We start from the raw sequence: 25,530 nt of genomic DNA on the forward strand, positions 1-25,530 counted from the left end.
ATCAAAAATTGATTACGAGTTAACCTATCTTCTTTGTAATGTGTAAATTAGTGCCGCATTCTTCTCTCTTATTTAGAGAGTATGTACATAATTTGAACACTCCTTATTCCGCCAGCATTTCAGAAATGTCTCCGTGATTAATTTATTCCGAAGTTAAAAATTATTCGAAGGTAAAATTCACCGCTGTCGTAGAATGCCTCTCAGTGACTGTTCGTGATTTTGATAACAGCAACAGCCTCGGTGTTTTTTTGTGCTACGTCGCTATTTTCCCATAACAAAACTGCATACCATCCAGAATTTCACAAATTATTTCAACTACTCCATGAGGTTTTACAAGAATGAATTTTTTTGGACTTTATAGGGAGTTAAGTGCATTGTTTAGTTCGTGACACTCCCTCTCATGAACAAGCTGTTGCTGTTAAATTGACGGAATCCTTGGTTATTCTGTTTAAAATCAATTCTGTACCAAGTTTTTAAAATAAATCTGCCCTAGTACAAAGCGTTTGCTTCCGAAATTCTGCATTATGGATGTGGCACATCTTGTTCTCACCCCCCAGCTGGATGGCGTCACGATGCATGGACCTCCGTATAAGAGCCCTCAGGAAGGTACTCTTTGCAACACCGGCCATCAGTTAATTTTTTCATCACGGAAAGAAGGCGTAGAAGAATTATGGGTAATTTTTCTATCATTTTTAAAGTTTTTTTAGCCCTTACTGTCCATGTGCTTTCATTAAATATGAACGGATTTTGTTCAAAATTTTTTTGTGGCACCTAAGGGGCTTAGGTTAGAGAAATACATTAAAAAAAACATCAGGAGTTGCTTTCAGGGGCGCAAAAATTTCCCAACTGTTGGGTGATTGCCTCCTGGACAACAGTCTGATTTATGCAGCTACTTAAATGCCAGATTTCAAAGTAAAATATGCAATCGGCTCCTTTTTCTGGAGTATTCTAAAAATGAAGAAAAAAAACCCGGCTAAGTATCATCTTAGAAATTTGCATCACTTTTTGCTCAGATTTTTTTTCTAATCCTATCAGAGTTTTTGGCAGTCTAGAAAACCTGAACAGTCAGGGGTTTTAGTTGCGCGACCGAGAGAAGTCATGGAATTCGCAAGCAGCATTTCACAGAAGCATAATTAAAATGAAATATATCTAAGAGGAAGACTTATTTGAATGTCAGGAAATTCAACAACTCTGGAGTAAAAACAGTTCTAGGAAATCAGAAAGTGAAGATGTTTGTCGAAGATATAGGTAAGTGGAGATATAAGTGGAAGCCTTCCAGGATCGTGATTGGGGCATCTTTTGCACCTCTGTCTACCTTTTTTTTCAAGTTTGACCATAGATATGTACTCACCCGATGTATTTGCTGGATGTAACTTACCTTTATTTTCTCCCTGATGTTTCAGCTGTTGCAACAAAATATAGATGTAGTAGAAAGGAAAGTGACCAAAGATGTACCTGGTGGAAATCTTGTGATAAAATGCAAAGACTTTCGTGTGATAACTTTTGAAATCTCATCAACGGATGATTTCAATGATGCAGCCGTATCTATAGAATCAGTTGTTTATAATGGTAAGATTTCCATGTACTCAATGAGTATGCATTTTAAAAAAAGTTTACCCTTTTTTTAGCTCAGAAATTGACAATGCGAGGGCAGTCAAACCAATGTTAAAACAAACATAGTTACTCTCAGTTTTTTAATGAACCATAATTTTTACATTTAAGTAGAAGTAGTTCAGAAAAATTGTTGATTTACTTACCATACCCATTTCACCTAGACATGTCCTGACTTTTCACTTGCTGTGAAACTTCACCCAAACACTAAGTTTGTGTCTTGAATACCGCCATTTTATGTTTGGAGAGCTCAACTTATTTTGTGTGTTAATTCCTATATCTTAATAAAAAAGGCATGTTTGGAGATGAGGTGGGTGGTAAGTCTATCTCAGCATCGTTTTGGCCACATTCAAAGAATCGATGAGTTGATAAAATTCTGAGAGTATATTCATTCTAGCCCTATGTAGTTTGAATATCCATCGTAGCCTTATTTTCCTCCCATCACCTGTATTAGAGATTTTGATTTAAAATAGTAACAACCACAAAATTCCACTCATGAATTCAACTGTGCTTTAAAAATTGGGAAGGTATTACTTTAATTTTTCAAACTATTTTTATATTTTCCATTGAACAATGTATGGATTGTCTCCCACATCTCTTTCCGCCTAAAGTGGGAATGAAGAAGTGAAAAACAACTCAAGAATTCAACTCCTTCCAAGTAAAAAGAGTATGAAAAATTATTAGTCAACACTTTGCCCTATGAAAAAGAGGATCTTATGCCACGATAGTGAGTTCATATGATAGGTAGTTACAATTTTTTTTTTTTTTTCTCTCTCTCTCCAAGTGACATTTAGTAAGTAATTTGAAAACTGTGCACTTTATTGCAGATAAAGTAACACTCCTGTACCCTTTCTCGTATCGTCCTACGTACCGCATCGTGGAGGATGGATGGACAGCTTTTCGGCCTGAAGCAGAGTTCAGTAAACTTACTGCAAGTGAGGAATGGAGACTGACTCATGTAAATAAAGACTTCTCTGTCTGCCCAACATACCCCAGTCTACTGCTTGTACCAAAATGTATTGATGATGATGTTGTAGTAGCATCTGCTAAATTCCGTTCTGGTGGCCGGTTTCCCGTCCTCTGTTATCGGCACACAAATGGCTGTGTTTTACTACGGAGTAGTCAGCCACTTACTGGATCTGTCAAAAAGCAAGGTCTCACAGGACGCAGCAAAGAAGATGAAAAATTACTCAATGCTGTATTAGGCAAGTTTAATTTCACTTTTTTTACGTCGAGAAGCTCCTGTGCCTCTCATGAAAATAAGGAATTTATCCAAGGAGAAAATTTTGTGAGAGAAAAGGGAGGGTATTATTGTTAGTCTCAGTTATCAGTGATTACTGATTTGCTGGGCACCCTCTACCACAGAACTCTACCAGTTTGGATCCAAACTTTACTGAAAAATACTACTTTATTATTTTTACCAAGAGAGAAAAAACAATGAAGAAACAGAGATTTCAGATATTATTCAGAATTCTAAGATCTACAAATTTGCTCTAAATTTTTAGATGTCCAAAAAATCTGCTTAAACTGTAAATCATTGGAAAATTTGGTCTATTCAAAACCATTCGGCAATTTGAGATAAATGAACTGAAGAAAAATCAGGATTTTTGTTTGTAATCCACTGTTAACTACCAGAATTTCCATTTCGAAAAAATTAGAATTCCTCACCGCCTTTGTTAACTCAACTGAAATCTGATTTTTCATTTGAAAGATGTTAAACTCTTTACTTTGTTCCTTTTCCAGGCCCTGGGAAACGAGGTTACATATTCGATACACGGACTCAAACAGTAGCGCAATCAGACCGAACTAAAGGTGGTGGCTTTGAGACGGAAATGCACTACCCACAATGGAGACGATGTAGTCGACCAATTGAGAGGCATCATGTTTTTCTGGATAGTTTAAGCAAACTTGTAGAAGCATGCAATGACACCAACTCATCTGTGGACAAGTGGCTGTCCCGTCTCGAGTCCAGCAACTGGCTGACGCATGTGCGGAATACTTTGGATGTTGCATGTCTTGCAGCACAGTGTCTTGATCAGGTGAAAAAAGGCCATTCATTTTGATTTTAAGTGTTTAAGTTTTTAAACTAGCTCTATGATTGGGAGGTCCCGGGTTAGCCGGGCGACCCGAGTTTGATGAATCCAAACAATGGTTGCCTGGGACTGGTTTTTCAGTAGGGACGGAGGGGGGCCGGGACTAAAAAGCGCGGGATTAGCCCTTGTGGGCTACTCTCTTGCCAGTCACCGTGGAAGTTTGAAAGCTAGAACTGCTTTAAATGAAAAAAGGACCTCTTCATTGACTTCATCAGGAAAGGCCTCCAAATTATTTTATTTATCTATTTTTACTTATAGAGATTTAGTAAAACTATCAAATTCATTTCATAAAGAATCATTATTTATTCCCAGGAAAGGAGGTTATTTTGTAATAAATTCTGTATAATTTTTTTGACACTCGTGCTCGTTCTTGCGATTTTCTAGCATGGCACTCTTCATTTTGATGGTCGAAATATGAAATCACATATCTCATTTGCGGTGTTTCACAATTTATGCTCCTTTTTTATTTTTTCAAAGAGAACAAGCCAACTTTATAGCTTGAACTCCTTACGAAATGTTCTGTGAAAAGAAAAGCAAAATTGAGGCAGTGTTCAAGGAATTACGTCGACTACTTAGTTAACGAAGAAACAATGAAGTATGACAGGAACTCTGCAAAGAGGCAAACGAAGTTTCACTCTTAGGCCATCAATCTAAGTGTTCTCTCCAATTCTTTGCTCACACTTTTCTTGCATGAAACCCAAAAATATTTTGTTTGCACCGTTCAACCTTAAAAGTTTAAAATTTTCTTTTTTTAATTTCCAGGAAGGATGGTCAGTATTGGTGCATGGAGCAGACGGAATGGATGCCACATTACTTGTAACCTCTTTAGCTCAAGTTATTTTAAATCCTGATTGTCGTACTATTCGAGGGTAAGTTCCTTATCTCTAAAGACTATTCAAATTTTTGGCGAGATCAATAACTCATTCAAAAAATCTTACGTTTATCTTCAACACTGTGCAACCTGTGTATGTAGGTATTTTAAATACCTGTTTCTGAATAATGTTGTGAATTCCCTAAAATGTTACTTAAGTATAGAAAGTAAAGGATAATGCCCAAATGCTGCAGCCTTAAAAATATGAACATGACTGAATAAAAAATTAAAACATGGGCAAAACGAGGCTGATACATTAGAACACCGAAAAGGCAGGAGTGGCTAAGTGGTAACAATTGTGAGCGGGTCTCCAATCGAGTTTTTAGTCATTTAAATTGGTTGAAAATGAGCCTTTGACTTAAAAACTTAACTCCTTTTTAGTATTTTTATTTTTTTCCCTTGTTTAATCCATTTTTAAATATTTAATTCTGTCATGTCAAAGCGTTTTAGTTGTTGAAATTAATAATAATGACAAAATAAAAGTATAAACAGTTGGTAATTTACTGTCTAAAAAAAGGTGAATTATGATTGATTGTATTGATAATTTTCAATGGTTCTGTCTATTTTAGGCTGGAAGCTTTGATCGAGCGGGAATGGCTTCAAGCCGGCCATCCATTTTGGACCCGTCACAAACGTGGCTGTTTCTCCACAACCAGCACTGGTCGCACCAAAGCTCAAGCTCCAACGTTTCTTCTGTTTTTAGACTGTATATACCAGATTCAGAACCAGTTCCTATTTAGTTTCGAGTTCACTCCTTCATTTCTCAGTCTCCTCTTTCAACATTCGTACGCTTCTGATTTCGGTATGTGGTTTATTTTTTTATTTCAGCCGTAACAGATTTCAGTGAGATGATATTCATAGCAACTAAAGCCAGTTTGGAAGGCATTTTGAGAAGGGTCTCGGAATTAAAGCTGTATAAAATCTAGAATATAGTAGACTCATCAAAAAAGTGTAAATTCTACTCCTAAGTCAGTGAAAATTGTTCTCATCATTGTTGATTCAAACTTGCCGCTTACTAAAAAACCAAAGTCTCCTTGAATCAAGGTGGTTAACAAGTAAATATTAGTGCACTTTGCTATTAAGTCATATCTCCTGAGGGCTAAATTTCTATTGACAGTTTTAGATGTTTCTTATATCAAGGGATGTAGGAAATTTTCAGGATGCAAAACTTGAGTCATCTCTAAGAAATATTGATTTATCTAAATTGGTTGATCTGACCTGCGATAAGTTTGGTTTTTCCTCAAGCTGGAAGCTGAAATTCACAGATCGTTCTGTAAATTATAAATATTGATTTCTCATTCATCAGTAGATTTTGGCTTTTTCCAACACAATTGACGTTTTCTGAGTGAAATTTTAATGAGAAAACTTATTCTATGGGGCATAAATGCTTACCCTGTTTTAGTGGTACGTTCACTTTGCAATGAGCCCACTTATAGCATGTAAATAACATGCTCAAGTTGGCTTGTGTTTCCGGTCCCATGCAAACATGAAAGTGTGACTGGACTTGTAGTATATGATCAGAGTGGGGATGAGTGTTGTATTTGCTTGTTTTTTTCTAATTGTTAATTTTGCATTTTTAGGAACATTCCTTGGGGACTGTGAAGCGGAACGAATCAGTTTAAATTTAAGCGAAAAAACAACTAGTCTATGGTCTTACCTGAACCGTCCAGAGATCTTACACACATTATTGAATCCTTTGTATGACCCTAATAGTCGCATAATTTGGCCCTCTGTTGCTCCTGTTAGTCTGGTAAGTATGTTTCCTCCAAAAAGAATTCCCTTTTCTCAGAGTGTCGGCTGCTTGTATTTTGAATGAAACTTTACTCAGCTAGAGTGAAAAGAACCCAGCGTATAAAATTATTCAAATCAATGACCGAAGTGTGAATCGATGTATCTGTACTGCAATTTTTCAAAATTTCCGCTCCTATTTTATTTGATTGAAGAGCCAACCTTATAGCTTAAAATTTATACAGAATACTTTTTTAACAGAGGAGGAATCACAAGGAAATTTTTAAAAAGTTACGTTGACTGATTTTCCGAAGAAAGAATAAAGTATGATATTACAGGAAGTCTGTAATGTCGCTAACGGAGATACATGGTTTTGTACTTTGTCCATCAAAATTTATGTTACAAATTTTTTAAAATTCGAGCTGTTTTATGAATGGCATGGATCAGCTATCGCCACAATTTCTCCTCCAAAAATCTGATCAGGAATTACCAATCACCACTTTGATCGATTTAAGCAACCCTCATTTGCTATGATAAAGTGGTAAAATGGTGCTTGGTCCACACTATTTTGCAGGGAAAACAAGGCCAAAAAGTTCACAAATTTCAATTAGAGTAAAAAATATTAAACTCTCTACATATTATACTGGTACTCATTAGAGCTCAATATTCTTGACTCTAATTGATATTTTCGAACTGTTTTGGCCTCATTTAACCTCCCGAAATAGTGTGGACCTAGCATTATTTCACCACCTTGATACATACAGTGTAGGCCATGTTTCATAATTGTTTTTTCCTGATTAGTTATGTTTTCATTCAAAATTGGATGTATTTATGCTAAAAGGAATTATGTGCAAGTGGGAAGATGGGGTGTACTTGTGCAAGCTGCATAAGAAACAATTTAAAAGTGAATGTAGTTCCTGGTGAGAAAATTGAAAAGGGGGATTTTACAATAAATCAAAAGGAACTGAGCGCTAACTCGTGAGCAGTGGTCATGTGACAAGAGTGTTGTGGATAGGTCGCGTTGCCGATCGTCACCGCTCCTGTCATTGCCGCTGACATCACTGGCTCTTTATATTTCCCCTTCATTCTTATGGCCCGAGCAGTAACGAGCACACCCCATCTTTCCACTTGCCCATAATTCCATTTAGCATAAATATGTCCAATTGTCTGAAGGCACATAGTTTTCTTGAAAATTCTTAGTGTACCAACAGTGCAATTTTTCGCTCTAAATTTAATTAGCACTGTCTTTGACAAGAAAAGATACAGGCTTATAGTTCTTTCACCTGTAGAAATTAATGTATCTCAAAACTATTTTCCTAATTCTTCCACAGGTTTTGTGGCGAGAGTTGTTTCTGAAGTGGTCCGTCGATCAAACTCACGTCAAAGAATCATGGGATGCCATCTACCAACTCAAAGCAACTGACAGAGAGCTCCGTACGAAGGCAGCTAAACTAAAGAAACAACTCACAGAACTCGAAAAGGAAGCCGTCCAAGCAGGAATTTTATCTACTAGTATCAATGAAATGGAAAATGGAATTACCAGGCTGGTGTTATGAACATCGCCAGCTCTCAGAGTCGTTTTGGTAATTGAAAAAATTTCTCGGAGCTTTTAATTTTTCAGAGGTTCCTGGAACTTCTGAAACAGAGTATCTCAGGCTATAAAGACACAATGTTTCCTTTTTCTGCATGTTTGAACAAGTAATCAGTCCTTCTAAACTGATCAAAGTTGATTCCCCTGTGAACCATTTACCAAATGTTGTAACCAGAGCCTCCCCTCTGATCAGACGGGTAATCTTTTCAAAGGGAAATTTTATTTTTTTAACAAAAACCTCAGTTTCACAGATGATCCCTTATGAGGACCTTTTTTTCGCCTTTTTTGTGGAGTACGCACAAAAAAGGTCAGAAAAGCTACATTGGAGAAACATTTCGATGGCTAAAGTGTGAAACCATTTATTTTCATAGCGCTTTTTCACACTTTTTGCTCCTATTTTATTTTTTCAAATAGAAACAAGTCAACTTTATAGCTTAATATTCTTGCGGAATATTCTGCCAATAGAGAAGGAATATCAAAGAAGTTTTCATGAAATTACTCTGACTAGTTTTTCAAAGAAAAAATGAAGTATTACAAGAAGTCTGCATTGCCGCAAATGGAGATACAAGGTTTCGCACTTTGGTCATCCGCTGCTACCTCCAATTTTATTGAAGTCAAGCTGATGTGGGTCTGGGCATGAATTATTGATTTCAGTGTTTTGCTCAATTATTTTATTATCTTACAAAAGAAACAAATCTTTCGTCCCTCATTTTAGCTGTCATGTGTAACTTTTTCAGATCAAAATTTTAATAAGAAGGCCATTGTTTGCTGTATCTGCTCAACTTGAGTATTACTTTTCGTATGCAAAAACATTCTGTATAGTTTTCCAAATTTCTTCATGTACTCATTTTAAGAACAAACGTCCTTTTATAATTTATTTTGATGGTTAGATCCAGCCATACAAGTTGGGATGATAAGCTCTGTCACAATATTCATTTTTTCCCCTTTCTTTTAAGGACATTTTTTAAGCGTTTTAATATTATCTTTAACAACTAAGCAGTATTTTTCACTCTAGATTGCAAATATGATTTGCAATATAGAATTCTGTGCTGTTTGCTTTAAACCGGATGCATTTCTAAGTATTTTTTGTCCTTTATGCACAAGTATAACATTTTTGCCAGTAATTTTTCATTTGATCTGACCCAGTGCACCTAGTCATCTGAATATATCCTGCTATTCTCAGTTTATCATGTCAGAATAGAAGAGCATGGACTCCAATTTTGAGGTGGAACCACTGGAGGAGTTATCCAATTTCTCCCAGAAAATATGTATTCAGGATTTTTGTTTTTTATTTTTAACCCATCAAATTCCATATATTAGGCTTCAAGTTTTAGAATTCTGATCTTTCCAACCTTTGAACAAATAGAACCATCATATTATTTTTAAACTGGCATAACTGCTTTGTTCACCAAGGATAATATCCGTAAGAAATGTTGGATGTCAACGGCTAAGGAACAACACTGCCCGTCTGTAAAAAGAAGATTTTACAGGACGAAGAAAAAACTTCATCATTTTCGTGATTTTGAGGTTCATTCTGCATTTTTCCCCCTTTTCTTTCTTTTTCTTTTTCTCATACGTTAAAGAATCATTAAAGCGCTCTGTGCTCTCATGCAGAGTTGAAAAAAATTAAAGACATCAGATTTTGAATTTTATACCGTAGAATGTGGCAAAGTTGCCAGCTCACTTTTGCGAAAATTGATAGGTGGTATTTATCCTTAGCCCTCAGAAACTCCTACCACCATTAATTGACGTGTGTTGTCAGAAAAAAGAAAGATAAGTATGAAATAATTAGGGATGTTGTAAATCTCATCTCATATTCTCACTAATTTTAACTGAAGAGAAAACAATTTTGTTTTTAAAACATTCAGTGACTGTTCATCACCTTGTTGAGAATATTTTATAAAATTTTCAAAATAACTCATATTGTTTTCCTCTTTTCTTTTTTTAAAACAAATGCAACAATCTCAATCTTGGAATCTTTAAGTGCTGATTCCTGCTTTTGGACTTGAATCATAAGTGTGAAAGCTTTTAACTGCCGGATAAAGAAAATAATGAAGAAAAATTCGTATAATTTGCAAACATCAACATTTATTTTGTCTTAAAGGTAAAATAAATTTGTGTGAAAAAGGAAAATAAAAAAATCATGGAAGCAAGTCATGTAGTTTACATCAGTGTAACATCAGCTTTATCATAGATGCCAAACGATACTAGAGGACAACATAACGGATTGAATTCTTTGCTTTGAGATCTAGTCTTCCGAGCAAGATTCGACAACTATGAGCCTTATTGTGTCTATTTGAGCAAGACTTGTGATGCATTGCTTTACCAAGCTGTCAATGTCAAACACGCATCACTAATCATCAAATTAAACATAGACTGATTTAATGACTGCATCGTTTTTGGTTCTGAGTCTGCTTGTTGTATGGCGCTCAGTGTAGGTACTTGAAAGTTTTCTCACTTTTCGCCAACCTATGCTTTAGTATGATTGAGTCATTGATAAAATTGCCTTAAACTCAATCAGCTTATCAAGTATTAAAAGCACTTATCTCAGTTCCATTTCTTTAAAATGTCTGCGTAATATTTCGTTTTAAGAAGAACAACCCAACTCAGTATCATGTCAGGTTGTCATCAACGTTGATTGTGATGTGTGGTTTAAAAGTTTTAAGATTGTTGGGAACAATCGTCTTGTCTTAAAAAATCACAGTTTTTTCCCTTTTCCCAGAAAAAAATTAAATTGAAAAATTGAGGTGGATGGATAAGTTTCATCACACATTTTATCTTTGATTTTGACGGATGCGACCCCAGAATGTTCCACTGTAGGTGTTATACTCGCAGTCAATCTTTTAACATTGGGAATGTAAAAAGAGCAAAATTCTTTGCCGTGAACATTTTAGGATGGTCCCTCCCTTCAAAACTATTGCAGTGTCTAAATACCAAAATCTTTGCGGTGGTAATTAAATCAGTCTATTTTGATCCCACAAATCACACAAATTAAACTTTCATTGCCAGAATGCAAAAGCATTAATGCAAGTGTTTCAAGTGTCATATTTGAAGTTTATTTTTATTTCAAATTACCGATTTTAGTTATTATCCGAGTTTCAATCCAAACAAGACTTTGTCTATGGATATGAACTTCTGCCATAGTTTGGCAACACAGTCTGATGGAACTCGATCAAAGAATTCCTAGGTTTATCAAACCAGATTTATCTCAGAAAACTGTTTTATTAGTACCTAATTGAATCAATTTAGTCTGTCAAACTGAGTTTAAGAAAAGTTCAATGTAAATGCCAAAATTGTCTTAGTTTTCCATCAAGATTACATTCTCTTATGTAGTTCTACCACCTTCTGATTACATAGCTTGTGTGAATGTGCGTTTGTGAAAATAAAAAAGTAACTGTGCGGCAATTCAGGCATTGCAAGCTGGTGACCAATGTTTGCGCGAGGAGCCAACAAAGGGCTTGATCAGATTTCCTTTGACAGATTGTAGCAAAGCTTTTGACCCCCAACTTGCGCGTCCCAAGTGCAGTGCTTTAAAGCCTCAATCAACCAATTTTGCATCTTAAATATGTATTTGTGTGATGGGCAGGATCAATTGTCTTTTGGAACTAAGTTTAATCTGAGGTATTTAATCTAGAACAGTTAACTATCACACAATATGTATAAGAACACCCAACTATATTAAAGTTACCTGTACAAGTTAATGACTGATTCACAGTAGATACCATGATCTCCTAAGAACATCGACAATAATGACGTACATATTTTTTTATGCTCAAAACTTGTTTTCACATTTTCTGAATCAACTTACATCATAATTTTTACATTTTTACAGTGCTTGAGGTTATTTGAGGTTGTGGGAGGGATGTATAAAAGTACGGAGAAAAGTGTTTGTTTCATTTTTTTTGCAAATTTAACTTGTTCGTTAACTTTTTTAACTTGTTCGTTTAAAATCTGAGTTCAATAGACCACTAGAGAGTTACAAAATTATACATCAAAACACTTGTTTCTTCATCAAACTTCTTATTGTGTAAACTTATTTTTATTGTTTCACAGAATACATTAGATTTATCGGAACTGATCAAATTCAATTTGTAAATGAGAAAATACTGTTTTTTAAACGTTAGCTCATACTTCCCACTCATAAAAACTGAAAGACTATTCGAGTCAAGTAGAGGACTAAACTAATTTAGTATACTTCTTAATTGAAGGAGTTAGCTCATATTTTTTTTTTTTTTTCAAGATTAGTGATGCCTTGTATTACAAAAGGAAGGACATTTATGTGAAAGGATGCTTCAGTTATTTCCCTGAACGAACAGTTTCATTTTTAAATTTCTGGTTTTTCACGTTGATTCTGGTTTTTTGACAAGCGGGAAGTTCGAACTAACTACGTACAGTGTGAACTACGAAAGTTAATTTTTCACTTATGACTTTGTGTGGAATTTCGATGAAGACACATGCTTTTTAAATGTCAAACTCCTATCCTATCTTGTGGTCTATTTTGTCAATTTCTCTTTTAATTCCGCCAGAAAATCATCAGCCGATCTCTTTTTTCTTGCCTGGTGAGTGCAAAGCTTAAACTATTAATGTTTTGGCAACCTCTAAGAAAATCCATTAAGGATCATCTTCTCAAAGTTAAGCACCCTCAAAGGTCACTTTATATATCTCCATGCTACGCACACATCTATTCTGAGGTAACCCAAAAAAGCACAGTTATGAGAATCTGCGCTTTCAAAGTCTGGCCAACGGGTGTAACTTTTCTTCATCTCCCAATTTTACATCAAATTAAGCACACATTTTGATATAAATATGCATTGTTACAAGTAAAATTTACAAACATAACTTTTAAAAAAATAGTATGTACTTTCTTAAAAAATATTCTTTAAAAAATCCCAGTATAATATTTATTGTTTCATTTTATGATCTTCGAAATGAATTCTATCTCTAGGTGTTGAAATTCTCTCAGTTTATAATCCTCCTTTTGTTTTTTGTTTTTTTAAAAAAATTTCTCTATTGTATCCAAGTAAGCGTTCTATGATCCTCTTCTCATTTTCTCCTTGATGATCAAAGTGAAAGAGTGACTTAAAACTTTGAAAGCAGAAAACTTGTTTTGTGCTTAAAACTTACTGTAATTTTTATAAATCAAAGCCTCATACCTCCAATCTAAGTTAATTGGTGGGTTAGCCAACTACATAGTAGGTAATGCCCTGATTACTATTAACTGCCAATTTTTGGCAAGGGCCGTGTTAGATGTGAAGAAATTAGACCTTATCAAGAGTTCTTTCATTAATTTTCTAATCATAATGTCTTACAGCTGTTTTCTTTTCTACTTTTTGGAGAAACTTCGCTTAACTTTTGTGAATTAACAATGTGGTAATTTTGCATTTCCTCAGCCATTGAGGAGAGAAACAAAGATTTATGAGTTTCTGCACGTGTACCTATCTTTATTTTTATGGATTTATTTTTTCTGATGAAAACGACTCAATTTTATCATAATGAATCATGCAGTACCAACTCAAATATCCTGTTATATTTTTTCAATCGAATATTGGGGAATAAGGGATTGAAAATCCCTTTTTCCTTTGATCATTGCACACCATATTCATCTACCTGTTTGCAAGATAAAATTAAAAGAAACGGAAATGTCAGTGTAAAGTTTGTGTCCATACATTTTTTCAAACGTGCCAGTGGTTTTTTTGAGCAAATGCCTAATACTACTTTGAGCACACCAATGTGTTTTTACAGTAGGTACGTATAAAAAGTGCCATGCTTGTGAGGACTAAAAAGTTTACGGAGGTGTCTGAAATTTTTATCATGTGCAACTTATCATTTATTTATCCCAGCTCTATTTACCTATCAATTTAGGTATTTCTTCTTTTTTTTCCCCAAGAATATTTCAATAACAGAGAAGTTCATCTCTGTCAAAATCAGTTTTTCCAAATTTTGGAACGATTTTTAAATTATTAGGAAGTCATTATTGTTGTTATTAAATGAAGAATCGAATGATTCTTTTCTAAGATCTGACAATTATTAGTTCTGATGTTAACCGTAAAGAAAACCAAGACCTAACTGTCTTTTCTAAAGAAATTCAGCATAATTAAATGGAAGTATATGAATTTGCTTGATCTCAAAGTATTACATAAAAAATATATACATGACTGGTTTTTTTTTCTCTTTTTTTTCTAGGAAAATGTCTAAATGTGATGTTAATGTCTGTTCCACCAGAAAATGGTTTGTTGTACCCTAATTTTACCTGTGACCAACTACATAAATAAATTCATGTTTTTACTTTACTCACAGCTTGTGACTCATTTTAATCTACATACAATCATAGATTAGAATTTTAAGCATTTCAATCTTGGTAGTGAGATCCATCTTGCATTGTTTTTGTTTTTGTTTTAAAGAAAAGGAAGAGAAAGAGAAGATAATATTCAAATTTGCACTATATCTCGCTGATCTTATCATAACATTGAACTTAGGTTTGAAATTTTCAATTTCGTCACATAACTTGCGTTTGCTATCTATTTCCAAGTTTCCAGTAAAATTAGTTCATCCATTTTAACTATACCACTTAATCTCAATACATGGGATTAGCAGAAAAAATTGCGACCTCATTCTAATTGAGCTACTTCTTGTTTCAAAATATTAAAAAGTTCTCGTTGTAATAGTTCCTCTCAATAGTATTTTTATAGTAAACATTTTGAGGAAATAGAATCGACACTCCTGATGTAGCATTCGGCAAAGAAAAGGTGCAATGAAATACATCGCAGAAAATTACTTCAGGTTTTGCATTTTTTTTTACATCATCACAATTCCACCGAAATTTCAAATCTTCAATTTTATCGCAACTTTCATCACGATTTTATCGCAATATCTCCGCAACGTTTGGCCAAAGCTGCTATTTGATTTTTCGACTTTTCACCGGACGTCGCACACTAAATCAAGTCAATCAGAGAAGTCGGTCATGAAATTTTTAACAAAAACTGCAAATTTTGATGTTTAATTCGTCACATTTTAAATTTCAAGGGGTGTTTCTGGAAGTAAATTTCACGAGGAAACCAATGGAACCACTTTCAACACCTCCAAGTTTTTTATAGACGGAGTTATTCTGCCGTGCTAAGGAAGAACGCCGTAAGAACATTCGAGAGTTGCCAAATTTCCTCCGATAAAATGTTTATTTTTGAGGAATGTTATGAATATTTTTACTTGAAATTTTCAGGAACTTTAGATGAAATTGCGAACAAAATTGTCTAAAAAATTGGAAGAAAAAAATTCTTAAGTTTACCATGAAATTAGGTATTTTTCGTGTTTTATCAAAGGAAATTTGACAACGCTTGAAGGTTCATACGGCGTTCTTCCGTAGGACGCACAGTGGATCGAGTCAATTGGAGAGGTTGGACATGAAATTTTTGACTAAAATTGCAAATTTTTACGTTCATTTCATCTCATTTTAAACTTTAAGGGGTGCTTCTTATGGAAAATTTCACGAGGAAACCAATGGAACCCATTTTAGAACCTCGAGGTCTTGTATAAACGGAGTAATGAGCTTTTTAAGTTTCTAAAGTTTGTCCGACCTCTTTCATTGACTCGATCCTCCGTGGGACGGCAGTATTAGCATTTACAGTTTCCGAATTTTGTCCGACCTCTGCTCCTACTGACTGGATCCAGTGTGCGTCGGGGTGGTTTAGACGGACGCCCTTTTGGCAGCGTTAAGGGCGAGAGTGTAGGCAGGATCGGTGATGAAATGGTGGGCGCTGCAGTGGCCGGCCCCGAGGCAGGTGCACGAGCATATGGAGGCCTGGTCGCTGTCGCCCGACTGGTGCCCGATGAGCATGCGCCCGCTCAGCGTCGCCACGTCCCCGTCCAGCGTCAGGGGGTGCAGCGACTCGTGCAGCTCGTCTTCCCGCCGGTCCTCCGCGTTCCTGGAAACCGGAAAGAATTTCGTCACAAATCAGAACGCGAAAAATAACAGGCGCTAATAAGGCCGTCTTATAGATATGGCATTTAAAGCAAAAAAATAAAAATACGAAGAAAAGAAAAATCAAAATCAAAAAAGAAAAAAAAGAAAAGAAAGAAAGAAAGAGAAAAAAAGAAAAATAAGAAGAAAAAGGAAAAAATAAAAATAAGAAAAAAAGGAATACAGAAAAATCAAAAAAGAAAAAAAGAAGAAAAAGAAAAAAAGAAGAAAAAGAAAAAAAGAAGAAAAAGAAAAAAGAAAAAAAGAAAAAAAGAAGAAAAAGAAAAAAAGAAGAGAAAGAAAAAAAGAGGAAAAAGAAAGAAAGAGATGGGAGAAAAAGGGGGGTAAGAGGAAAGAGGGAGGGGGAAACCGTAAAAGAAAATTAGAAGAAATAAATGAGAAAAAAGAGCAGAGGTGGACTTGCTCCTCGAAGCGGCCCGGGAAATCGCCATCAGCCCATCTCGGTGCCGCGGTGGACTCCCCCCCTCATAATTTTTCGATGTTAGCCATATGCGTTTATAGTTCATTTTGCAAAAATTGCCGAAGTTAGATTTTAGAAGTTAGTAACTCGAGGTGAGATTGCCAGAGTTTATTTTTATGTGAATATGATACCAAGAATATCTCCTTTGAAATTGTGCCACATTTGTGATAAGAAAATGTCCACTTTCTGTCCCTGAAAGTCAGCCAAGTTCGGTGTTTTCCGGACGACATATAGAACGTGTCAGCATTCCAATTTGAAAACTTTCTTCTAAGGATTTATATTTTCACCAGAAATTATACAAGATTGAATTTCACTACAATCATGTGATCCCAGGATTGCAAGCTCGCGGTGTGCACTGTTCGGAAATGGTGTGCGCCGGGATAGGTTTGACATCAAGAAAATACGACTTTTCAACGCCTTGAGCGCTCACCGTAGTACACGTGCAATGCATGAAGTATCCTGCAGACCTGTGAGGCGCTACTATGCCCCGCGCGCGCGCCGTGCTGTACGTGCAATGCATGAAGTATCCTGCGGTCTTGTAAGGCGCTACTATGCATGCGTTCCGCGCCGTGCGCGCTAGCAGCCCCGCGCCGCGCCGGCTGCACTGTATTTGACGCGAATATTCAAACTTAAGGTATCAGCGGTTTTTGACTTATGATTTTGAAGTTTTTGTGCAGTTTGCTGGAACGATTGTCATTTCAAATAATAAAACATTACTTAAAACCCAACTAATTTCCTCCTCTTCATTTACATATTTTTATAAATAATTTTGAATGGAAGTATGCAAGTGATTTTTACGAAGCTCTCTCGTCGCTCAGCGATGTATTGGTGTGATCATTTGGACTACATTTTACTATTCGGAACTACAATTTCTGGCTCATCTGTAAAAACACTTGAGTGCATACAAAAACTAGTGGTGCATACGTTGTTCCTAAACGAGGCCAAAAGTTGTGGTTCCTAATTGCAAAATTATCATCTTATCATTGAACACTTTCAAGGCGTAGGGTATATGGATTCGATCGAAAAGGAATCTGATGCAAAATGCTCCACGAGTTCATTGGAGCTCAGAACAGGGAGTGAATTCTCGTAAATGGTCAAAACACTGGGAAAAAAAACACATTGGATCTGGAGTCCAGACTCTAGAAACCATTGACAAGAAAAAATACTCTTGATTAAATCGGATTCTTGCTTGAATCAAAACGAAATCCGCTTAAATTAGGAGGCTTGGTTCTTGATTTAAGCTAGATTCTGATTGAATCAAGAGTATTTTTTCTTGTTGATGTTTTTAAGAGTCTGGACTCCAGATCCAATGTGTTTTTTTTTCCAGTGAACAGTGAAAAACGATAAAAAACACTCATCGTTTCTCGGCTCAGGAAGCTCCAGCTAGTCACGGGACCAGGCGAAATCGATTCCACGTTTTAAACCAAGTAGGATTTGACGCAACCCCCCCCCCCCCCCCAAAAAATTCCCGTCCGATATCGAGAAAAATCAACAGGGAATCAATCTTACATAAATCACGGGGAATCAAAATTAAATAATTAGGAGGGAATAAAAGAATCAACATAGACTAAAAGTTCGGAGTCAACATTGAGAGATCTCCGGTCGGGCTGAAATGAAGCTAGTCCCAGTAAAATGAGTGAAATTACACAACATTGCAATGCAATCAAAGCCCATCTATTTACAATTTCTTTAATTGTTGACTCGCAAATCCCTCTTTTAGATCAGAGACTCGTCCTAAGGAAGCATCTCATCTCATTGATCGTCCGGTTGCATACTCACTATTTTGAGGGCGATTTTCGGGCATGCGTGATATACAATACACCAGCCGAGTTTAATTAAAGTTTCTCGTCCAAGTAAACTGTTCGGGACCGTTGGCGACAGAATCATCGGATACAAAACGTTCCACGATGTTCTTCGACTCCGCTTGAATGACTCCATTACGAGCGTGTTTACATCCAAATGCAGAACGTTTTTACTCGAAGCACAACCGTTGAGTCGCGTTTATTGGACTGAGAAACTAAGCGATGTTAGGTTTAAGTTTAGCCTACTTCGACATCGTATCTTAGCTGAATGGACTGATTATTGAAATTGATAGACAAAGAAGATGTAGGGAGTATGGATCGATCCTATTGGTTGTTGAAATTGGTGGTTCCAAGAGACTTAGGGGGAAAATGATGGACTAACTTTAGGGTCTCTCAAGGATTGCCATTAGAAAGGGCACATTTTTGTATAGGACAAATTTTGCGTCCAACATTTTGGAACATCCGGTCTTTTAATGACACAGGTCGATGGCTGAAGTGCGAAACCACGGATCTCCTTTGTGTTGTTTTAAGATGTCCGCTTCGCTTTTATTTTTTCAAATAGAAACAAACCAACTATATAGCTTGCAATTTTTACCTACAGGATATTCTGCGAATGGAGAAGAAAAATCAAGAAAGTTTTCGATGATATACGTTGAATAGTTTTTGAAGAAAACTATGAAGTACTACAGAAAGTCTGCACCGTCGCAAACAAAGATACGCGGTTTATCACTTAGGCAATCGCGGTGTCTAAATGGACATTTAAAATAGCACATTTTCACTGAGCTTTCAGCCTAGCATTTCAAGAAATCCTCACCTTCTGGCCAAAGTATCACAAGTGCCATGCGACGTTTAGAAATTTCCGCCGCCATTTTATATTTTTACAGAGAATTGGTTGGTTGAAACTGTTTAAAAATTGCACTGGATTTCAGAGCAGCATATAGAAAAATCGGTGAAATTTTTGGACAGCTTCGTTGAATAATTTTCCTATAAAAAAAGTAAATTGGTGGCGAAAATTTTTAAACGTCGCATGGAACTTGTGATACTTTGGGCAGAGGGTGACGAAATCGGTCTCTTTCTTTGTAGGTTTTCTACCGCAGCGCGCCATTCATGAGACCAGACAACTCTGGTGCTTCTTACTCTGAGACGAGATCCTTATTAGAAAATTAAGTCTGCGAACTTTGTTTTTTTTTAAAAGTTTCTCGGGGCTTAAAACCCGAGAGTTACGGCGAGGTAAGCTAGGTTTTGAAAACACTACCTATTCTGTTTGAAAGTAATAGGTTTCGTATCCTCGAGGTGATTTAAATGCAAAATAATGCGCATAATTCCTCTTGTTTGTTCGCGATCTTACAGCATCCCGTCGGGTGATTGTCAGCGCGTGACGAAGCCGAAATCGAGTCGTAAAAATTGTTTCCAGGTATTCGTTTCATTTTCAAGTGGGAAGAACGATGAAACGGGGAGACAGTTTTTTATTTATGGGAGATTTTACGATAGCGAGAATAGTAGTGTCACCGGTTTTATTTTCAGGCGTATTCAAGGTAATAAGACAAATTAATAGAGAAAGAACATACTTGCCATCAGAAATTGAGGACACCTTACCAAGAACAACCTATAGGCGTATAGGTCGTTATTACGCCCATCTGCTTTTCGGATTCTACTTACCCTGGACTATGCTGTGGTAGCGATAGAATATAGATAGGTAACGGCTCGAGGTCGAAAAACCTTTTTTTTCCGAGTTAAGTCAGGCCTCTGGATCGATGGTTGCAAGAACGACCAATAAACGGGTCTATAAACTTAAGGGCCTATAAGGTGCTAGTTACCCTTTTCTCTACTCACTATCGATATTCTTTCATTTTGCGTTAATCATGCGTGATTAAAATGATTTATACTTCATATTGCCACCAAAATGACTGTTGGGCGTAATAATGGCCTATAAACCGTTTTTTTAAATTAAATATATTAGAGTGTAAACCCAAAATGTATCGCAAAATCTACCCGGCATCCTTCAATAGAAGGGTTAGGTCACCCAAAAACACCAAAACAGAGTACCTGCATAGAAAAGTCTGCGCAATACATCAAAAACAAAACTTTAAATATGTTTTTCTCAAAACGCGGTTTCCAGTTATAGGCTGTTCTTGGTGCGGTGTCCTCAATTGAAATAACCTTCATACACGCTGGCCTTGTCGATTTCCTTTGACAATTTTGCAGTCGTGAATGCATAGCTGAAGTGCGCTCCAGCTAGAATTGTATTTAGCAAATGGGTGGTTTTTATACGAGGATTAAAAATAAACAAGTGGTACGGAATATAACAAAAGAATATGAAGTATGCAAAACGATAATCCGCGCGCGGGTATCGGAACTTGGCTGTTTGAAAAACGCCTTCAACGCCGTGATATCTCACGCATTCCGGAGAGTTCGAATAGTTGTATAATTGCGCCTTAGAAATGTGACGGAAGATCACAATTGAAATATGCTTCATACACGCTGCGCTTGTCGATTTCCTTTGACCTTTTTGCCGTCGCGAATGCATAGCTTAAGTGCGCTCCGGTCCGATGTGTATTCAGCAAATGAGTATTTTTTTAGGAGGATTGAAAACAAACAAATGGTAAGAAATAAATCATATAATAGGAACAGGAATAGGAACTTTGCAAAACGATAATCCGGGTATCGGAACGTCGCTGTTTTGAAAACGCCTTCAAATGCGGCGTGATACCTCACGCATTCCGGAGAGTTCAAAAAGTTGTATCATTGCGCCTTAGAAAGGCGACGGAAGCTTACAACTGAAATAGTCTTATTGCACGGTGGCCTTTTCGATTTCCATTAACATTTTTGCAGTCGTGAATGCATAGCTGAAGTGCGCTCCAGCTAGAATTTATTTAGCAAATGGGTGGTTTTTATACGAGGATTAAAAATAAGCAAGTGGTACGGAATATAACAAAAGAATATGAAGTATGCAGAACGATAATCCGGGTGTTGGAACTTGGTCGTTTTAAAAACGCCTTCAAATGAGGCGTGATACCTCACGCATTCCGGAGAGTTCAAATAGTTGTATCATTGCGCCTTAGAAATGCGACTAAAGATTACAATCATTGTAACTGTTGTAACCTCTTGACTTAGGCGGATTTCCTTTAGATTCTAGCAAAAAGTCCGATTGAATAGAGAGTATTTTTTCTTGTCAATGTTATTAAGAGCCAAGACTCTAGATCCAAGCGGCTTTTCTTCCAGTGATGTTCAAATGATTATGATCAATTTCTTATTTTCAAATTCGTCGGAGGCTCATCAGTATCAACATACAATGTTGGCGCAGCCGTTCCACGGTTTAATCAGAGCTCGAAGTCGAAATAAACGGTGAAGGTAAATTAAATTTTCATTGGTGGGATTATCTCAATGTTTCAGCACTTGAGGCGCACCCGCACTCGAAGCGGAAATAAAGTCGGCTGATTGAGTGTGTGAACCCCGTAGGTAGGTGGAATAGACATGGCTTCGGGTACGGTGGGCACGGCATAGAGGAGGGAAAATTAAAGCTTGCATTATGCATGAACGCCATAACTTACATCGTCATGAATCGCAGAACAAGCAGGTTGATCGAGGCGGCCACCACCGCCAGGCCGAAGAGAATGAACACCAAACTCAGCGCCACGTATCCCGGCTTGTTTGTCAGGGCTTGGTCGTTCTGCAATCAAAATGAAGGAAGCAAAGATTAGGTACCTTCTGAATGGTGAAAAAATTGGATTGCATATTGCAAAAAATAACCAAGAGCATTGTAATTTTGCTAGGATTGTGCAACTTCTTTTGCCATGGAAGAAACACCTGACCATCTATAAACTGTTCCTATTTTACACCCTAAAAATGTAAATTTAAGACAGTTACCTTGTGAATTTCATATTTTTGCATGATTTTAGCACTTTTATCGCAAAGGATAAAGCTGCACAATCTAAGCAACACTGCAATGCTATTGGTTCCTTTTTGCAAAATGCAATCCAAATATCGAACGGACTTAATGCGTCAGTTGGACCGCATTTAGCATAAAGAAACCAAGAGCATTGCAATGTTGTTAAGATTGTGCAACTTCATCCTTCGCAATAATAGCACTGAAACCTGAAACCATGCAAAAGTATGAAATTTACATTGTAATTATTGTCTTTATAGTTTATAAGGTGAAAAACAGATATTGTTTATAGATGGTCACATTTTACTTATGAGTCGAAAGAAGTAGCAGAATCTTATCAACGTTGCAATGCTCTTGGTTCCTTTTTGCAAAATGCAATCCAAATGTCGAACGGACTTAATGGGTTAGTTGGACCGCATTTAGCAAAAAGGAACCAACGCGATTACAGCATTTTAAACATTGAGCAACTTCTTCTATGCGATATATGGATTGCATTTAGCAAAAAGGAACCAGCGCGATCACAGTGTTTTCAAAACCGTATAACTTCTTTTCTTTTAAAAGTATACTTAATATGTGCACAGTATTAAAATTCACACTATTATTTTCCTTTTTAACTTCTACGCGCAAGACACCCATTTCAGCGTCACGTGCCTCATGAAAGGAGTTTTCCATTTCTTTATGTTTATTTACATTACATTTATTTCCATTCATTATAAAATAACGAGAAAAAGAGGAAGAAGAATACATTTGAGGCTAAGTTCACATATTGAACCGATCGATATCGATACAATCCCACCTGCTTGATGTGTCGAATACGACCCATAGGCACACTTCAGGTGTTCCTTTCCGTAGAATTTATTTGTCGACTCTTTTGTAAACTGCTGAAAGTAACTTTGGGGACATGATGTATTGGCTTTATGCAGCGTCGCCGACCGCAGGGCACAGTCATTAGCCAAGCCGAACCAAACCGCTCCCGGGAGACCGCAAAATCAACACGGTGGCGGGAGCCCCAACCCCCTCCACCCCCTCCCCCCTTCCACCCTGGTTCCGAGAAACCAACGCTCGTGAATTATTAAATCGCTTACGAGCCGAAATTAATCCGGGGCTTGGCTTTTTTTGCGGCTCGTCTCTTCAAAGAATGTCCATTTTTTTCTTCGCCTTCGGCGAATTTTGCCGTCGGTTCCCCGTATTGCGGTAGCCGTAACTTCGCTTACAGGTGCTAAACTCCTCTTAATTTCTCGAATTGTCGGGGGTTGCTTGTTCTAAACAGGACTTTCCGACGGTTTAGGTATACTTATGCGATATACAGGGTGTCCGAAAGTTAACGTACTGAACTTTCAGGATCGATTTTTCGACTCAGAATATGACCTTCTTTCCCTATACACGTATGCCCGGAAACGCTTCATAAGTGGATTGCATTTTGCAAAAAGGAACCACTAGCATTGCAATGATGCTAAGATTGTGCAACTTCATCTTTTGCAATAAAATTGCAGAAATCGTGAAAAACTATGAAATTTACATTTTAATTTTTGTCTTAAATTTACAGTTTTTAGCGAGTAAAATAGAAACTATATAGGGATAATCGGGTTTTTCCTTCAAGACAAAAGAAGTTTCACAATCTTAGCAACATTGCAATGCTAGTGGTTCCTTTTTGCAAAATGCAATCCAAGTAGTTTGCTGGTACTCATATAATAAGAGCTCAAAATGTTCACTCTAATTCAAATTGTTGAAATTCTTTGCCTTGTTAACCCTGCAAAATAGTGTGGACCCAGCACTAGTCCACCTTGTTATAATTCAATGTATAAGAAATTTTTTGTCGATTGATTAGCAAGGTCAGAAAGGTATGTTCTAGGTCCCTAAAGATGAATCAGCATACATCAAAACAAATAATATACATTTTAAAAAGGAAATAAATGGAAAACTCCTTTCGTGAGGCACGTGATGCTGAAATGGGTGTCTTGCGTGTAGAACATAAATTCAACTGAATAAACTTCAAAAACCGTAAAATCGGATGAAAATCGCAGTGGGTACACAAAAAAAGTTCAGCACGGTGAAAAATTTGTGTAAAAAATAGAGAATGGTCGCCACCTCGAAACAATGTTTCGAACTTCAAATACACGGCCTCGGCTGGGAGCGCCTTCAAATATTGGTGATACTCCCCGCTTCTCCGGGAGGTTTGTTTAGTTGCGTGACCCAACCGAACCCAACTGTGGTACCCGATTCCGCACTTGCGCACACTGCACGCACTTGCGCGTATACTAGCTGGTACCTCGCAACCAAGAAAAAAACGTCTGTTTAGATGTCGAAGAATAATAATCAGTATATTACTGTTTTTTCCTTAATCTCCGAATTTTTACAATTTATTATTCAACATAAGATTTCAATATTCCGACGATTGGTCACTGCCTGCGGCGAAAACTATCCGATGAGGCATTTTGAGTGCTTACTATAGATAGAAAATGTCCTTGCTGTATATGTGTACTTTCTTCTAATTAAATTCTACATTGTTTCTTTTAACATTAATACTTCCATTTTTTCACGCGTTGGAGCTTTTGTCCGAGGTATTTTAAAGAAAATATTTTTGGAAGTCCAATGAAAATTCCGCGAAAAATTGCGTGACAATTTTGACCAAAACTTTGCACAAATCACATTCCGCCACTTCAAACAACTCGCACGTATTCCCCTCCTTCAATTATCCTCCCTCAATTCTCTCCTTCCAAACTGCTGTGTTAAGAAAAAACGCCGTATGAACCTTCAGGTGTTGCCAAATTTCCTCTGGCAAAGCAGTAATTTTAAGGAAAGTTTTTGAACATTTTTCACCCAATTTTTCAGATAATTTTGTTTGTAATTTTACCCAAAGTGTCTGAAAATATCAAGGAAACACATTCAAAATTTTCCTCAAAAACAAACATTTTATCCGAGGAAAGGCAACTCTCGAATGATCATACGGCGTTCTTCCTTAGCACGGCAGCATAAAAGCCTCGAAAAGTTAAATACTCCACGAGAAACGGTTGAAGGTTTTTGAGGAATATTATAAGGGCTATAGGAACCCTATGGTGTTCATGCAGTTTTCCACTCGAGTTGTTAATTTAACGACTGTGCGTTCACAGCAGTAGGAGGGGGCTTGGGGTAGGGGGCAAGGGGCGCTAGAAGGATGATAGGCGTGAGCTGGAAATTACAACCCCCAGAGGCAGAGATAATTAAATGAGTCGGATAATGTGGCTGGACTGGCTCGTGTTTTTTTACTCCAATGTCAAATGAGGAAGTCGAGGCTGCGAAGGTTTACAACCCTGTTGTCAAATCAAATACTTTTTTACAATGGACCACTAGACAAGGTACGAATTTCAGCATTCTGATACATGTTTCTTAACTAAAATTTCATGTAAAATACGACGCACACAACGAAAATTATCGAAATCAACTCCTTCTAAAGATATATAATGATCCTTGATGCGTGAATCCAAACCACCCGCTCATGAAAACTCGATGCTCTACGTGACTCACATCGCGCGC

General features: G+C 36.8%; 2 protein-coding genes across 3 annotated transcripts in view; one reads left to right on the plus strand and one right to left on the minus strand.

The window, feature by feature from the left end:
- On the plus strand, positions 1–7,928 carry LOC109044706 (myotubularin-related protein 9). The gene is made up of 8 exons (XM_019062541.2): positions 1–674; positions 1,404–1,569; positions 2,439–2,816; positions 3,355–3,650; positions 4,467–4,573; positions 5,145–5,377; positions 6,156–6,325; positions 7,635–7,928. Exons 1-8 carry the CDS (start codon positions 525–527, stop codon positions 7,857–7,859), a joined length of 1,725 nt encoding a protein of 574 aa, XP_018918086.1. The 5' UTR covers positions 1–524; the 3' UTR covers positions 7,860–7,928.
- A 2,034-nt stretch (positions 7,929–9,962) lies between these two features.
- LOC109044708 (TWIK-related acid-sensitive K[+] channel 7) overlaps positions 9,963–25,530 on the minus strand; it is a 35,701-nt gene continuing 20,133 nt past the window's right edge. For both annotated transcript variants that reach the window (XM_019062543.2, XM_072305500.1), the window contains 2 exons: positions 21,683–21,801; positions 9,963–15,813 (listed from right to left, as the gene is read on the minus strand). In XM_019062543.2, the coding sequence (XP_018918088.1) occupies positions 15,576–15,813; positions 21,683–21,801 (357 nt within the window). In that variant the 3' untranslated portion in view covers positions 9,963–15,575. The remainder of the gene's footprint in view (positions 15,814–21,682; positions 21,802–25,530) is intronic.

This window comes from Bemisia tabaci, chromosome 10, assembly GCF_918797505.1.
Source record: "Bemisia tabaci chromosome 10, PGI_BMITA_v3".
Taxonomy (NCBI): domain Eukaryota; kingdom Metazoa; phylum Arthropoda; class Insecta; order Hemiptera; family Aleyrodidae; genus Bemisia; species Bemisia tabaci.